Here is a 16,394-nt window from a genome sequence, read left to right as displayed (position 1 = left end):
GAGGTTTGAGCTTAGGTTCGGTTACTAGTAACGCCGTACGATCATCTTTATATAGAGCTTACTATAGAAGGAGAACCATATTAGTTTAAATTTTTATCACTCGATTATCATCGAACGGCCGTATGATAGCGATAATAAGTCTTCTTTTGAAGGTAGTAAAATAAGTAATAGTATATATAAATACTATAGGACGATACTATAGTTTAAATCATTCCCCTAGTAGAGAAGTATAGGTAGGGGCCTAAGGAACACTATAGTACGTTATACGCAGGATAGTATAGAGGCGCCGTAGCGGGATATACTTTTAGCTATATAAATAGATATAACTAGCTAGAGCTTCCGTATATTATTTTCTACTTTCTGTACTCCTATCGTCCCTTAATAAGTCGATCCTTTTTTACCGATCAAGAGGTACGACTAGTAACGGAGCGGCGTCTGAAATATATTAGAACGGCTAAGGTTAGTATTAGTTAGATTCAATTCGACCCTCCTTTACCCCGCGACCTAGATTTAAAGAACTTAGAACGACTCCGTAGCATCTTCCGGAAGAACTATTATCGCCGCCTAGATATCGATAATCATATTCCTACGATTATATCCTAATATAATCTTACGGATATATTACGGAAAGTAAATATTCTGTAGTAGTTACTACTAACGAATAATATCTATTAAATTCCCTATCTTATATTTATAGTAGGGTAGCTTTAGGGTTTATACGGCCGCTACTATATATAAGTAGGGACCGAGGTACTTCCTCTGGCTAATCGCTAGTAGACCGTCGATCTCTACCTAGACGGTATATTTTAGGTATATCCTCTTTAGTTCTTATATTTCCGTGCTGACTACCGATAAAGATATCGGTAAGGAACTACGGGCCTCTTTAGTAGAAGAATACGCGAATTAGAAGAAGCCTTCTAACGGAGAAATCTATCGTAAGATTAGATAGTACAAGGGCGAAGATAACGAGGCTTTTCGGGAGCGGTAGTTTATAAGACTATTACTAAATAATTAAGGACGCTTAGATTAACTAGATAATAAAAGAAACCGCTATCTCCGGCGTACCTTCGACCGGTTACTAGTAATTCCCGGGCTTTAGCTAAGCGGAATAAGGATTAGTTTACTCTATCGGTTTATAGCCTCGGGCTATATCTAAGTAAGTTCGGTATTCGTGTTCTTTACGCTTCGCTAACTATATATCTATCTATTCTGTAGGAGATAATAACCTATTTAGATTATATCTAGAACTTCTAGTCTTCTTTAGTCGCCTCGAGTAGTCCTTTAATAAAGAAGATTAATTAAGATACCGTCGAAGCCCTATAATTACTTATACCCGGAAAATTATATACCGACGCTAAGACGGCTTATAGACTTATTCTAGGTAGTTACGTATTCGGGGAATTTAGCGACGAGGAGAGGCGCGGTATATAGACCTAGATAAAGGTTTTTGACGGGCTTATTCTATTATTATATACCCTTTTCGAAGACTTTAAATATATAGAGAGCTATACTTATTGCGTTAAGCGACTTTTTAGCCTATTAACCTCGATCTAGGAAACTATAAGTTCGATATTTATTCTATAGTTAAACTCTGAAGAATATTATCTAGATATAGGAGAAAGTATTATTTAGATATCGGAGTCTACTTTTCGATATTAGCGAGCGACCGATATAGAGCGCCTCGAGACTAGCTACCTATAGGTATAGCTATATACTATATAGTACTATACTCTGATACCCCCGGACCTAAAGAAGAAGGACGATCTATTAGTAAAACCATCTCGTACAAAGCTAGACTAGAGAGTAATCTACGAGATAGCCGAACTTACTCGCTATCTTAGGTTTAAGTCTACGGAGATCGATAGATTAATTCAGAGTTCTCCCGATTATTAGATCGTACGGTTAGCTCTGCTATAGGCCCGAAAACTAGATCGGTATCGATACGACCGTAAGTAGTTCGATATCCTAGTTAGTCAGATCGTTAGTTATTTTAGATATACTATTCCTAACTAGCCCGACCGGTTATAAGATCTTCTCGCGGATAGTACTATAAAGCCGCGGGTTCGTTCCGGGGTACCTTAAATACGTACTCAGAGGTAAGATAACGCCTTGCTCTTCCTAGACTATCTATACGCGGATATTAAGGTTATAGATACTATTACTAGCTTCTTTGTCCGCTATTATATTTATTTTGCATTTTTCGGAAAGCCTATACGGCACGGACTAGTTCCCGATAGAGACTACCCGATAGGGGACGTACCTTAGTCTCTGCTGTTTGTGGAAGAGGAAGAACCGTCTAATTATTATATATAAACTATATATATAGCTCTATTAAGCGCGCTAACTCTAGATAGACAAGATTAGCTATAAAGCGATATAGCCCTACCGAGAGAGGTATAATAAAGCATAGAACACTAGTAATAACCGAGGAGTAAAAATACACGGGATTATTTAAGGCGTCGGCGAAGGCGGAAAGTTTAGGTACGCGGGCTTACTTCACGCTAGGCGACTAAGCGCGAATAAGAACCCATAGAGTAGGACTTACTAGATACGGAAACTTACGATTATGATATATCAGACTAAATTTCCCCCGGGAATTAAATATCGAACTAGTACCGATCGATTTAGCAACGGCTTATATGTATGATTCCTATGGTCCTACTAGCCCTAGAGACATAGATACTATTAGTGACTCTACGAGGATCTCTTTCGAAGTAAATAAGGCTGAGTAAGATCCGGACGAAGGAGTATTAACTATGGTACTAGATCGATAAAATACTATCGATAACCGGATAAGGGTTATTTATGCGCCCCCGCTAGGGCCCCCAGAGTCCGATATAGACTATTTATTAAATAGTAATAGCCCTCCCGGGCAGTAAGTATTAGATACGTATCTTGCCTATCTAAGGAGAGCTTAGGAAGAGTAGGAAATATTAGAAGAGGAATTAGAGCGTAAGCGGCTTAATAAAGAGTTTAGTCTGTCTAACTAGGCGTATCTTCCTTTAGGGGATTCGCCTTAGCTTAAGGATAGACAAAATATACTACTACTAGACGCTAGTAACGAGCTAGCGCCACTAGGGCACGTAGATATCGAGTACCTAGCTTCTACTCTAAATATCACTAATTAGGATCTATCGCCAGTCTCCCTCCGTGATAGGTAGCTAGAATCTATAGTAGAGAACCCTGATTAACCTAGAGTAGCGGTCTCGCCTTAACCATAGTAAGGGCCCGTTAAGATTTAGTTCTTAGCCCTTAAGCGAGAATAGTAGAGGAAGTTAGATCGTCTCCTTATAGACCCGTCAGACCTATTACCGCTAGAGCGACTTGCGCGAAAGTATATATAGAAAGGCTATTTACTGTACGATATAAATCTTCAAAGTCTTAGGCCGGCCTAATATTTCCGTACGGCTACCGCCGATAGAGAGAATTCTATATTCGTGATTTTAGAGCACGAAGAGCGGGAACTTATCGCTAAAGGCTGACTTACTAAGGAGAGGTAACTTCTAATAATGGCTTCTCGAGCGCTAGAGGAAAGAGGTTTAAACGTACCGGCTCGTTCTGTGAAGCTAAGGGAACCATAAGGAACCTTTTAAGTATATATAGGTACTATGTAGTCCGGAATAAGAGGCCATCAGAGATATAAGCGATACAGCCCCGGGAGAAAGTTCTTAGAAAGCTTAATAAGATAAGCAGCACGTCCTGTGTCTATCGTTGAATTATACAGCGCTTCTTGTAGGCATAGCTATAGGAATACATATATATAAATATTTTTTTGGGTAGATTTTCTTGGGAGGTTTCGGTACTTAGAAACCCCAGAATAAAACCTTTATTCTAAGAGGTAAGTCTTCCCGAGAGAATCCTCTTAAGAGGAAGTTAGTCTTGTAAGGCCTAACCGAAGAGAAAATACTACACAAGAGGGCCTACGTCATATAAAACCCTTCTTTATACAGGACCCGTCCTATAACGGTAGTCCTAGTCCTAGCCTGGTCATAAGCCGGCTTGCGTCATTAGCCAATTTATTTCAGTGAGGCGGTTGTCAGTTCCATTCATTACAAAGAGATTCGATTATGGATATCCTTTAGCCGGGGTTCCTACTGTCTTACGAGTAGACGAACTTAGGTTCATTTCAAACTAGAGACTTTAAGAGCCTCTTAGGGACGCTTATCAAGAGGTCAAGGTCAGATAAGTTTCACGATATCATTAACTAACGAACTAGACATACGCTTAGGAGCAGTACGTAGGGCCTCTATAAATTTAGGAAGAGGGTTTTCTGGCCTATATGGTCCCCGAGCTAGAAGAGACACATATCCAGTGCCTAAAGGCCAGTAATATAATAGAGCTATAGAATCATATCCAGGCGGGCTTCGAGTCTGGAGATATAGGTCAGTTATAGGGAAGCTGTGGTAGGAAGGCTTTAGCTTTAGGCCCCGTGACCTAGAACAGTTAATTCGAGGCTACCGATAGAAGGCTATAAACGTGGATCCACTTTAGACGTACGTCCTCAGCTCCAGGTCTACACCAGCTTCCGACTCGTTCGATGGCTACCCACGCATCTTGAGGGATTCACGAGGGGGCCTTAAGTAAGGAGTGACTATTAGTCCGTTATATTCCTTACCCTACTAAAGAAGTAGGTCACCGCACCGCAGTAGCCTTCTATTCGGTAGTGCTTACCAAGAGAAGACAGCCTAGGGCTCCAGCTCGAAGGGCCGAATCTAACAGTACATAACCCTTAAGGAGAATTCACGGGTTTAGGGTCTCGCTCCTTACGAACAGACACTCCATTAGCTAACTAGGCTCATTGCCTACTAAAGCGGGTCGATCAGGATAGGGTAATATAAGTCACTACCGCAGCGGCCTCCTATTCGTTTACCCTTTTGTAGGAAGACTCCCCTACGGACGCCGCCTATAGCTAAGCTCGGGGCGGGCCGCAGGGGAATATATTCTAGAGGCTATTTAAGAGTTACTCTTTCTCCACCTCCTCGACCTTTAAAACGTACAACCTTCCCACGCACGTTTAACAATCTTATTCTACGTTTATATTAGCCACAATACCTTATTATCTTATAAGTATCTGTGTACCTTTATAACCGTATATTTTCAGCTCATCTATTCGATTTACTAACAGGTTAAATACTACGAAGGCGTTCCGCCCGAAAACGTTAACCAGTACGTCTTCTAATCCAGCAGATCCTAAAATTATAAACTAATTATCTATTTTCTAGGATCAAAGAATTCGTTAGACGCAATAGAGGCGAGATTCTGGAGGACCTTAAAAGTTTGAATAGCTTTTCGTAGGTACAGAGTTTTTAGAGTATTACGTCTATATTACCGTACTAAGCTTACTATACTATTTATAGTACTAAAATCTCCGAAGACCTCGTGGCTCGTTTAAAATCCTACGAGGTTATAGAAGATATTAAGATCGATCTGCAGGCGGCGTATTAATCATTAATAGAAGATACACCGGCCTATCCTATACTAGAGATACTAGACGATATCGTATTATAAGAGAAAAAGCGCCTTATTCGATATCTAGGCCTCGAAACTACCCTAGATCGACAACCATCGGATATATCCTATACCTCGCCCTCCTTATTTTTCATCGAATCTACCCCGAATTCTATACGTAGCGCGAAATACCGACTTCCGGGTTATAATCGAATAATATAACCGGGTAGCCTACGCCTCGCTATATATCTAGGAATAGACTAGGGGTCCTAGGGAAGATATAATATATATATACAAACCCTTCTCCTTAGCTAGCTTCGCTAGACTTCTGACGCCGCTTAACTTTAGTATTATACTATATAGTTTACTTCGAGAAAATCGTCGATTTCTCCCGAGTCGAATTCCTTAACCGCCTTTAACCTCTAATAAGGAACACTTTTAAGTTCCGGGGCGTAAACGTTAGAGGAATTCTGGACAGTAACTATCTCGTTACTAGCGGAGTAGAGCGACTTATACTAGAGTAGAAAGTTACCTATAGGAAGTAGGCTAACAAGCGCGACGGCTTATATAACGAGGACAAAGATAGGCTTCCCGCAGATTTCGAGTCTCTGCTATACTAGGTAGGATTAGCTACTTATCGGGGATCCAAAGTCCCTAATAGTATAGATCGATTTAAGTATTATAACCTTATTACTACCCTAGCTCCGAATAAGAGCGATAGTCCGGATAATAAATCGGAGTAGAATTTATTTAATAAATACCTTAACTCCAGTATATAAGCGTTAGATAACCTATATAACTTAAGCTCTATACTCCGACACTAGTAGAATAACGTAGTAAGTTCGGCTTCGAGTATATATTATATATTCCGAGAAAGATAACTAATAGGGAGTTTTTTGTGAAAGTTCCTAGCTAGCGAGGAGGAAGCTAATTTAAACGAAGTCTAAATAAAAGTAAGGTATAGCTTAGGGGAGAAAGTAATTCGAGCGCTTAAGCGGTTATCGGGTATTCTAATACTAAATATACAGAGTTTATTACTAGTTAATTTATCTTCCGATTCCTACGAATCTGAATAAATATCCGGTAAAGTTTCTCTATCCTCCGCTTCCTTTCGATCCTTAATTTAACTCGCCGAACAAAGATTTAAAGACCTTCGCCGATATCCTTCGAATATTCTAAGCCCTCCCTAATTATCGCTTCGTTCGTATTCTTCTCCTAAACCTCTAATTTACTCCGACTACTCCTATATAAGGGCGGTACAACGTTACTCTCTAAATTCTAATAAAGAATAAGGAGAACCCCCTTATAAAGGATATCTAACGAGGAATTTGATATCTTAGCTATATAATCGCGTATAATATCGTCCGTGAATCTTCTATAATAAAGCATAACAGTCAAGCAGGAAGCTTAAGTATTAGCTAGTACTATACTAGCTAACCCCTCTCTACTTAAAAAGATTAATAAATTATTTACTTATAATATAGGAGAATATATTAATTTACTATAATTAGTCGTGATTAGAGATTAATCTAGCGGGAAAAGCTCCGTCTTAGAGGGCCTAACAAAATTAAAATTTCCTCGAAATAGTGGCTTATATACCCGATTTACGACGCAGATTATATTTCGGAGAGATCCGAGCTTAAAAATACAGAAAGTTACCGGCTCTATCATCTTAATAACCTATAACGATAGAAAGGAAAATACTAGTTAGAATATATCTAATATTAAGGTACTAAATAAGACAGAGTTTAAGAAAATGATAACTAAGATTAGTCTATTCGTCTAGACCTCGTAATAAATATAAAAACTAAGCTTACTAAAGATTTACGAAGCGATAGGCTTATTAACGTTAGTAGGAGAAAACCTCCCTACTTTTTCCTCTAATATTCTTCGGCTAGAGATTCATAGACCTTATAAAAATCATCTTAGTATAATTAATATTCTAGGAATTTTCAAAACTACAATACCTAGCTTAACTTCAAAGTTAGATATCACCCTTATAAGGGATATAGTACTTAACTATATACGAAATCCGCGATTAATAATACTCGCCGTTATACTAGCTAATATCGATATTACTACGTAAGAGATTATTGAAATATCTAGAGAGTTAGACCCGGATAGAATAAGAATCTTACGGATCCTTACAAAACTAGACCTTATCGATAAAGAAGCAGAGGATAAGATTATTAAACTTATCGAAGGAAAATAAGAGTCTCAAGAACTAGGCTAGGTAGTGGTTAGAAACCTTAGCCAGAGAGACCTTTAAGACCTATTAAAAAACCGCGACGTTAAAGAAGAGATCTTTCGTAGTTCACCTCCCTAGAATCGCCTCTCAAATGACAACTATAGTATCGAAGCCCTAAGAACACGATTATAAGCACTTTTAGCTTTAAACGTATAGCGGGAATTTCTATCAGTAAGTTTATCTGCTAGGACTATTATATAAATCTAATCTGTAAATGGATAATAGGTTCGTTCTGAAGTAGCGAAACGCCTTAAAGAATATAAACGGGCACTTAAAAGCCTAGGAGAAGAACGTAGGTCCCCTAAGTAATAAAGTAAGTTTTTACTCGAAATTATATCAAAATTTCAGCGTATTACTAAGAATACTCTTTATACTAACTACGGAGTATAAGATATATTTAACGAAGAGCCTAATTTACGATTAGTAACTAAAGTTACTAATCGCAATACCTAGTTCTCTGACGACTTTACTACTTACGGCCATATATACGGGTTTAAGACGTATAAGCATAACGACGACTCGGAAATTCAATCTACTATCCTGAAAACCTTACTAGTAAGTTCTGTCCGCGTTAATATTAGTAATATAGATAATAACGAGGAAAAAGAAGAACAAAAGGACCGAAAGTCTATCCCTAGCAGAAAGCTAAATAGTTACGACGATATACACGATATTCTACACGACTATATCTAAATTTAGGATTCTGTAGCGTAAGGAATCCTTCCTTGGATTGAAAGCCTCTACCGAGAGTCTCGTGGGTTTAAGTTAGGAACCTTTAATTCGTCTATACTTTTAAGCGTTCTGAAGAAACAATCTACGAAATAGCTATCTCTAGCCGACGGCTATATTTATAATATTATATCCATCGTTCACATATTTACAGCCAAGGCATTGAATATATCCTATGGAGATCAGAGACTAGATTAAAATATCCTCTCGTTTCTAATAGACGATCTCATCGAAAAATATCGGCAAGCCCTTTCTATAGCAGAGTCTCTACTCCGAATCGAAAGGGATAGAACGCTAATAACTCAAAATTATTATTTAAACAGCAATTTACAAAAATAGTTAGTTAATTACCTACTAATACATATAACGGGCTAATATTTATTCAGTCGTCAGGAGCGCATTACCTCCGAAGTCAAGGAATCATCGTTTAGTATGAAATATAATAACGGCTCAAGTAGAGATTATATTCGAGTTTCTGATCTTACTCGAATTTACCATATAAGTAACTTACAATAGACTATACAAGACATCCACGATATCTTGAAATTGTACTACAAAGTTACCCGAAAAAGGTTCATTAACAATATATATATATAAGTAGCGGATTACTATTTAGTTACCGGACCTACCGCGCCGATAAAATTATTCTCCCCTTTATAGGTCTACAACCTTTCTCGTGAATAACTAGAATAAATCGCCGGGGAGGAAGTAGCTATCCGAAGGAAGCGCCGCTAGTTACAAAAATAGGTAAAGGAGCTCGAGACTAGTAGAAAAATTCTACTCTAGCTTATAAAAGCAAATTGTATCTCCTTAAGTTACGTAAAGCGAATTTTCTTTCAGAGTAATCTTTATACGTTTAAGTTCTTTAAGCTAGCTAATAAGACTAGGAGACTATTAAGAACCGTTACTATATCTTATTTTCCGGGAAAACACGGAAAAGGCTAAACGTATAATTCTTTAAACCAGCCCTTAATACTACGGAGTTATGAAACTATATCCAGAAATTCTTCTTCCGAATCTAACAAATCTAGATATATATCTAGTATACTTTTCTTACCCTTAGCTTCCTTCGGATCCTTTAATTTAACTCGCCGAATAATACTTTCTAGAACTTCACCGATATCCCTTAAATATTATAAGTCCTCTCTGATCATCCCCTCCCTCGCGTTCTTTTCCTAAATATCTAATTCACTCCGCTTCTTTTGTATCTCCTTAAGTTATATAACTAATCTTTTCTCAAAGAGATCTTTATTACGCTTAAGCTCTTTAATCGCGGTTTATAGCTCCCTCCGAAGACTCTTAACCTTTTCTAATCGAGTCGAATCTTCTAAGACTTCTAAAAAAAGCTATACGTTCTTAATAAGTCGTTTAATACTAGCTATAGTTTTTCGAAGTCGATATATAGCGGAATATCGGAGTTCTCGAAGTAAGATAAGAAACTTATTAATAGGGGTTTTCAGATCGTTAAACGGCGGGGTAGAGTAGCGAGAGAGTATCTTAGTCTATTCCGTAAGTTCAACCGCCTCGGGATAGTCCTATTCGTTCGTTACTAGGAGATAGGGAAAATACTACTAAGCAAACTCGAAGTAACTCTCTTTAAGTAATTCTTATATAGTCGTTAAGACTAGATATTAATAACGATAGTAGATATAAACCGGATATAGCGAGGGAACGGCTATAATTATATCTATATCCTACTCTGGATAACCGGCAGGAATTAACTAATTATTACTAAATATCCGTTCGCTTCTAACTTCGGTATAAGAACTAATTACCGTATCTTTTAAAGCCTTACTATCAGATATCTCCCTTATAGTATTAGCTTCCTCTCTCGCAGCCTCTGCTTCTGAAGCCTCTCTCTCACTACTCTAGGTAGACAACACATCAAATAACTCCGGAAATCGAATCTTAGCCTTTAAGATCGAATCGAAAACCTAGCTCTCTAGAAGCTTTTTAGTAACGCTACTAGTACAATCGATATCATATTCTCGAAGAATATCGGTAAGGGTAAGTTCGTTTTATCTAATTAATCCTTTTACCGTCTTCAATCTTCTTACTTAAGAGTTAGAACCACAAAAGATACTCTAGCAGGCCAAATATATCAGCCTCTCATCTAGATCGCTTTATACTATCTTACAGCTTAATAATAGCCTTTAGATACCCGGATTTACCTCGGTTTTATATTACAAGCGTCCCAAGGGTCGATTCCGCATTTCAAAAAAGCATATACCAAGAATGATAAGGGTCTACAATTATTACCTATTAAATACGTTAGAACTCAGGAATATAGTTTCCCGAGCCCCAGAGGGAAGGTGAGAGGCACATTCCATCGATATAACTTTTAACATTCCACATCTATACGTCTTCTAATACCAGCGCAGCTTAATATCCGTGGCCGGAAGTACAAGAGATACAAGATTAAATTCGTATCAGTATACAAGATAATAATATAACAGAATCGGGTATCCGTATCCACCTTTACCTCCCAACAAAATATACATTACCCATAGCAATAATCTAGCCTAGCCCAATCTTCTCACTAGAACATACCTCGAATAAAAGACTTTCGAATTATTACCAAGACCGTCGGGAAAGTAAAAGACCAATATCCTTCCCTCCCTCAGCGCTTAACTCTCCCGGATTCGAGATACCTTCATTAATATCGAAGGCAGGAAAGCCCACACAAGTATTACTTTTAAGAAGTACGATTATTAGTTAAGGGCTTTAGTAGATAACTACCAAAGCATCTTCCGGCCGGGTCTAGGTCGCCTTCAAAACACTACATACCGCTATAAGCGGTCACGACTTACAGGCGATACTATCCGTGATCCTCGCGATTTTGATTTCTTACGGTCCTACCCTTCTCGGGTACATATTACTAACTAACCCTAGCACAGCCTCCTATATTCTACCTTTGTTATTATATCTTAATCCAGATCGGGAGAAATTAAGTTAAGCCAACTTATATAACTTAGAATAGCCCTCCGAATAAAGATTAATTTCCTTCAAGATAAAGCCCTCCATAGTTATTCGTCTTATTAGGCACAGGGCAAAGCCGATACCAAATTTTACGTTAAGTAGGGAGAGAGTTTCAGATTCACAGTAGCAATTCCATATTCATTAATTTAATTCCACTACTACCATTCTCTTTCCTTAACGTCAGGCGACAGTATTAGGGCGGGGGCGGAACACACAGTGCGTACATACACTTCATTATCAGCATCATTCAATAGATACTTTATTAGCTACGAACCCAGTAACTTACTAGCTATAGCCGCTATAAGCGACAGAGAAATAGCTCGTATATTATTCGTTGTATATTATATTAATATATATTATACTAGGATTCCTTATAATCCTGGCTATAACTAGCTTAGGCCTTCCTCGCCCTATCTAGTAAATACTAATCGCCCTAGCGAGGCGGTTTTACTACGAAGCTTTCCTAAATAATAAGGTTCGGATTAGGTATAAGGAAAGTCTCATAACTCGCATCGGTATTAAACCTATATATTATACCTTTACGTAGGAGCAGGTACCCTTTCGCTCCTAAACACGTTACTCGGAACCCAGCGTCTTACATATACAAGATAACTCAGCGTACCCTAAAGAGATCTAAGCTCCTACGGTCATAAGGCTTATTTCCGTATACGTATTAGTAAATTCACCGTTCGTCCACAAAACATCGAACGTCTATATATAGCTATATATACTTCTAGTATAGAAGAAATTATAAATAAATACTATCCCTATCGAGCTAATTCTACTAATATCAATCTACTCTCGTATATTATTATTCGTTATATTTTATTATATCTTTAACAACCACCGAGATATATAGGCCTATCGCTACCAAAGTTAAATATAAAGATATCTTAAAAAACAAAATTATTGAGCACTTCTACCAACTTACTTTAGATCCCGACTTCCAGAAAGCATCGGCGACTTATAGTCAGGTCAAAGAGTAATAGGAGCAAATCCGGGCTCGAGATAAAAAGCTAGCTAAATTACAGAAAGATATCAGAGCTTAAGCAGAGAAGGAATCGGTTATAATCGGTATATTATCTATAGTAAATCAAAATCTAACTATCCAAAAGGAAAATACAGAAAAAAAAATTGTTTCTCTTTAAAAAGAGGCTACAGAAAAAGATAAGTCTTTAGCTAAGATCTCTCGAAGGATTCAAGAACTTTAGCGCTAGCTATAAACGTAGCTATCGGAAAGATCTCAAGAGGAAAAGAAGATAAGCTTAATAATTATATAATATAATCTTAAAATAAGTTCCCTTTAGAGAAGACTTAAAGAAAGAGAGGCATCGATAGACAAAATAAAGGCTACTAATATAAAACTTACCGGCCTCCTTACTAATAAAAAAGCGAAAACTAATTACCTTAAATAAGATAAGAAGTCGCTTAATAAAGTAATACAAAAGGCTCGTAGTCGGCTTAAAAAGTTCGACGCCTTTATCTTCAAATATTACTAAATTAATAAGTAGTCAATATTAGTAGTTTCCCTAAGCTTAACATTATAGCTTATTAACTCTAAGTTTCAGAATAGATAGTTTTTCGGGTCTCTAGGGCTATACCGCGAGTGAAATCTGGACCGTCCTACGGCAGAATCTAAACGACGAGAATCTTATAGTAGGCTTATTCTAGGTCCTCGAATACTAAACTAAAACTAAAACTAACTTTCCTAGAAGAATAATAGACCCTAGAGGAAGTTCAGACTAGATACCGATACTACTCTCCGGGATAGAGCTATCTAAGGATACTTAGTACCCCTATATACTTCGAATTCTAACGCTACTAAGGGAATACGTCTTGCCGTAATATTAGGTATTCTATCGAGGCAAATTAATAAGGAAATTTTTTAACCGAGTTACTTTCCATCGGATACTAGCTATTTTAGGCTAAGCCTAAATAAGCTCGTGAAAAACGATAGCGAAAAAGAATACTTTTATCGCTCTGTTCTACTTTCTATTAACCGGGACGGGCAGGAAGCTAAACTTCGGTCTAGGGCTAAATCTATTATTTAAACTATATCCTACTATCTCTATAAGCTTCTCTTAACTACCTAGTATAGTAAGCTCAAAGAGAAGATAAAGAATATCGTTAATAGGGCAATCGAGGTCTAGCATCCTATCTAGAATTCTACAAAAAGATATAAGACAGAATTTAATCCTACCGATTAGGCCTATAATAAGGATTTTCTATTCTAGTTTCCGGTAGGTAGTAAAGATCTAATCGGGGCTAAGTATTATAACGATCACCTTCTTGTCATTTTCCCGGGATTGAATTGCTTAGAAAATAATACCTTTATTTTAACTTCCGTCGTTCCGCTCACGGGCTCGCAGAGATTATATATTATTACTAATTAAGAACTAAGGGAAGAAGTTCGAGGGCACGCTAGCCCCACGACTAAATAACCTAGTCGGAAAAGGCAGAACTCTGTTGCTAAAGCCTAATTATAGTTAAATAGTCGCAATTTTTTAGGGACGTACTCCTCCGGAGGCTCAGGTAATTAAGGAAACATAAGTCGCGTACTCGAGCCAAGATAGGATTTCAGCTATCTCCGGGGATATTTTATTAATATAGTAGCTATTTTTAGATTGAATTTACTAAGAACTTATGTTTACTTTCTCTTGCTTTATTTACTGACCTATATTTTACTTCTGTTTTGTATTATAATCTCATTCACTCTCCGGATATTAGCACTAAATTGTTAGTAGAGTGATAAAACATATTAGCTACCTTTTATTAATATAGAGTCGGATACCCTACTAGCTATCCATCTGTAATTCGCTCCCACGCGCTTCTCAGAGAGGATAAAACCCCCGCTAGATATTACCTATATAGTATTATTCACTCCCCAACTTCCTAACCCTTAGGCCATGTAAAAGCCACCTAGAACTAAGAAAAGACTCTTTATCGAACATGTTTAGACGGTATCTGAATAAAAACGTTTCTGAGAACACAGCACAGAACTCGAGGAAGAAGACCTTCGGTAGTCGAAGAGATACATGGAGAACCCGATATTCGACGGTCCTCTTGGCTCTTGATAATAGTACCCGCCAATTTACCAAAATTTCAATTTCCAGCATAACTGCGATAGTAGTTACAACTAGTTATAGCAACGCCAAATCCGGCCCTTTCAATTGCTATCATTGGGCGAATATCATGAAGCCATTTGCAAGAAAGTTGCCCAGATAATGATAATACACAACTCAACCTTGCTCGTGAGTACTTCCTATACAATGACGTAAAGCAAGCATGACGCACCTCAAGCACAGTCACCCATAATTTCCAGGCAGTGCCCATGATGGCAATAATCAGGAAGAAAAACACCATCGCGGAGACATAGTATAGTGTCGCACTCTTGCCCTGCCTTCGGTCATCTGCCCAACCCACCACCAGTACCACCAAGCCGCACCCACGTAGACTAGCAGTCCACCCAATTCTGGAAGCAAAACCATACATTTCAGCATGGCAAAGAAATATGTCTGCATAACTGTATTTAGGGTCGGGGCACGATTCGTCATTGGCTCGGCAGTTAGGATTCACCTGGCCCAATCGTTCGCGTAGGTCAGCACAAACAATGGGGAGCTTTTCTGAGTGAAAAAGGTTCCAGGTAAGTCTGGCGGCATTCCATCGTCTCACAGGTTCCATCGATGATTGACTGCCGATGCCGTCGTAGATCGGAGAGAGGATGGAATAATCACCAGTATACACAAACTCGCAGCAACGGCCAAAGACTGCCCCGTCAACTCTCGGTCCATTCCATCGACGAACAGGACTGTTGTGATACCAGGCCCTTGCTGCTCAGGAATGAAGCCGCAACATCGGAAATAATTCCTGCTCTGTGTATAGGGAGAACCAAGTTAGTTTTCAATCAACTTGGACTTCATGATGTATATATAACCTCATGTTTCCCTCAAGAAAACAATCAAGCTTCCTTTGCCAGACAACAAGGACAATACCAGACCCCATGAGGCTATGTGAAAATCAGCAGTAGGAACCCAGGACGAAGTGAGAAATTTGGATTGAACTATACCTGTGATATTCAAGGACCATTTCGGCAAAGGCAGAGTCCCTTCCACCGGTCTGAGGATGATAATTGTATTCTTGAAGGTCGTCAGAAGCCTGAAGGGAGCGGAAGCAGAAATAAACACTAGGATTGCTTACTGTTGTATAGTGGCGTTTACTTCTTGAGCGAGGGCTTCTGAAGGGAGAGGAGAGATAAAGCTAACTATCCGTTATGGCAGGTTGCGTTTATATTAACCTCATCAAGTGCTAGCTATCCTGGGCAGCTGGAGAAAGTGATTCGCATGGGCGGCTGCGGTACTGAGGCGCTAAGATGGAAAGGGACTGCGGCACTAAGCCTGACACGGATTGGTGCCTTGGCATCTTGCCCCACCCTGGCCTTCATCAGCAAAATAGTTCAACAAGAAAAATAGGGCCAGTTCTTTCCTTGCCGCAGCGCATCCTCTGGTGCGTGAGTACATTTGAAACATGTTGCCAATATCATAACCAATGATGTCATCTGGATAAACGAAGCCAACCATTTGAAAAAGGAGAACCATTTCTCTCCTCGCCGCAGAACGTCGCATAACTGCGCTACGGTTCGAAATAAGTATACATGGCTAGATCTTCCTCCTGCTGCTTCGACTGCTACTTCGGGACAGTTGAAACCGGTCGTATAAAAGTTAATCAGTCATCTAGTTATTTGATTTCAAGGATCTAACAAATTTTATCCACAAAGACTAACATCATTACTTAGAGAGTGCGCGCCATAGAGGCCCGGTCATAGTGGAGTGAGAATCATTAGCATGGCGCTGAAAGTGCATGACTTCTGCAAACTTTTTATCGCAAACATTATAAGTAATAATAGTACTTGATGCAAGGTTCTGTAGATGCTTTCGCTTGATATACTTCGAAACATCGCCATACGATAAGAATTGTTACACACGCTTTTTGA

At 38.6% G+C, this 16,394-nt stretch overlaps 5 protein-coding genes across 5 annotated transcripts; all 5 read left to right on the top strand.

Annotated features, from left to right (window-relative positions):
- Positions 1–387: 387 nt before the first annotated feature.
- Positions 388–2,513, top strand: N7539_003142 (uncharacterized protein; the record flags this gene model as incomplete). The annotated part of the gene is made up of 5 exons (XM_056932745.1): positions 388–459; positions 1,723–1,770; positions 2,046–2,096; positions 2,146–2,256; positions 2,457–2,513. Coding segments are annotated over 5 exons (339 nt in total), but the record flags the coding sequence as incomplete, so codon positions are not given.
- A 53-nt stretch (positions 2,514–2,566) lies between these two features.
- On the top strand, positions 2,567–3,128 carry N7539_003141 (uncharacterized protein; the record flags this gene model as incomplete). Its single annotated transcript, XM_056932744.1, has 2 exons — positions 2,567–2,641; positions 3,021–3,128. The coding sequence occupies 2 exons, from the start codon at positions 2,567–2,569 to the stop codon at positions 3,126–3,128; spliced, it is 183 nt and encodes a 60-aa protein (XP_056792703.1).
- A 2,095-nt stretch (positions 3,129–5,223) lies between these two features.
- N7539_003140 (uncharacterized protein) lies at positions 5,224–7,660 on the top strand (the record flags this gene model as incomplete). Its single annotated transcript, XM_056932743.1, is given in 6 exon segments — positions 5,224–5,291; positions 5,358–5,438; positions 5,456–5,626; positions 6,982–7,102; positions 7,271–7,459; positions 7,538–7,660. Coding segments are annotated over 6 exon segments (753 nt in total), but the record flags the coding sequence as incomplete, so codon positions are not given.
- A 127-nt stretch (positions 7,661–7,787) lies between these two features.
- Positions 7,788–8,389, top strand: N7539_003139 (uncharacterized protein; the record flags this gene model as incomplete). The annotated part of the gene is made up of 2 exons (XM_056932742.1): positions 7,788–7,799; positions 8,150–8,389. 2 exons carry the CDS (start codon positions 7,788–7,790, stop codon positions 8,387–8,389), a joined length of 252 nt encoding a protein of 83 aa, XP_056792701.1.
- Positions 8,390–12,264: 3,875 nt separating this feature from the next.
- On the top strand, positions 12,265–13,797 carry N7539_003138 (uncharacterized protein; the record flags this gene model as incomplete). Its single annotated transcript, XM_056932741.1, has 3 exons — positions 12,265–12,378; positions 12,998–13,060; positions 13,639–13,797. Coding segments are annotated over 3 exons (336 nt in total), but the record flags the coding sequence as incomplete, so codon positions are not given.
- Positions 13,798–16,394: the final 2,597 nt, after the last annotated feature.

The sequence above is a fragment of the Penicillium diatomitis genome, assembly GCF_028827545.1.
Source record: "Penicillium diatomitis strain IBT 30728 chromosome Unknown utg000003l_segment0_segment0, whole genome shotgun sequence".
Classification (NCBI taxonomy): Eukaryota; Fungi; Ascomycota; class Eurotiomycetes; order Eurotiales; family Aspergillaceae; genus Penicillium; species Penicillium diatomitis.
The sequence above is the reverse complement of the archived record's forward strand: the minus strand, read 5'-3'. Positions and strand labels throughout refer to the sequence as shown.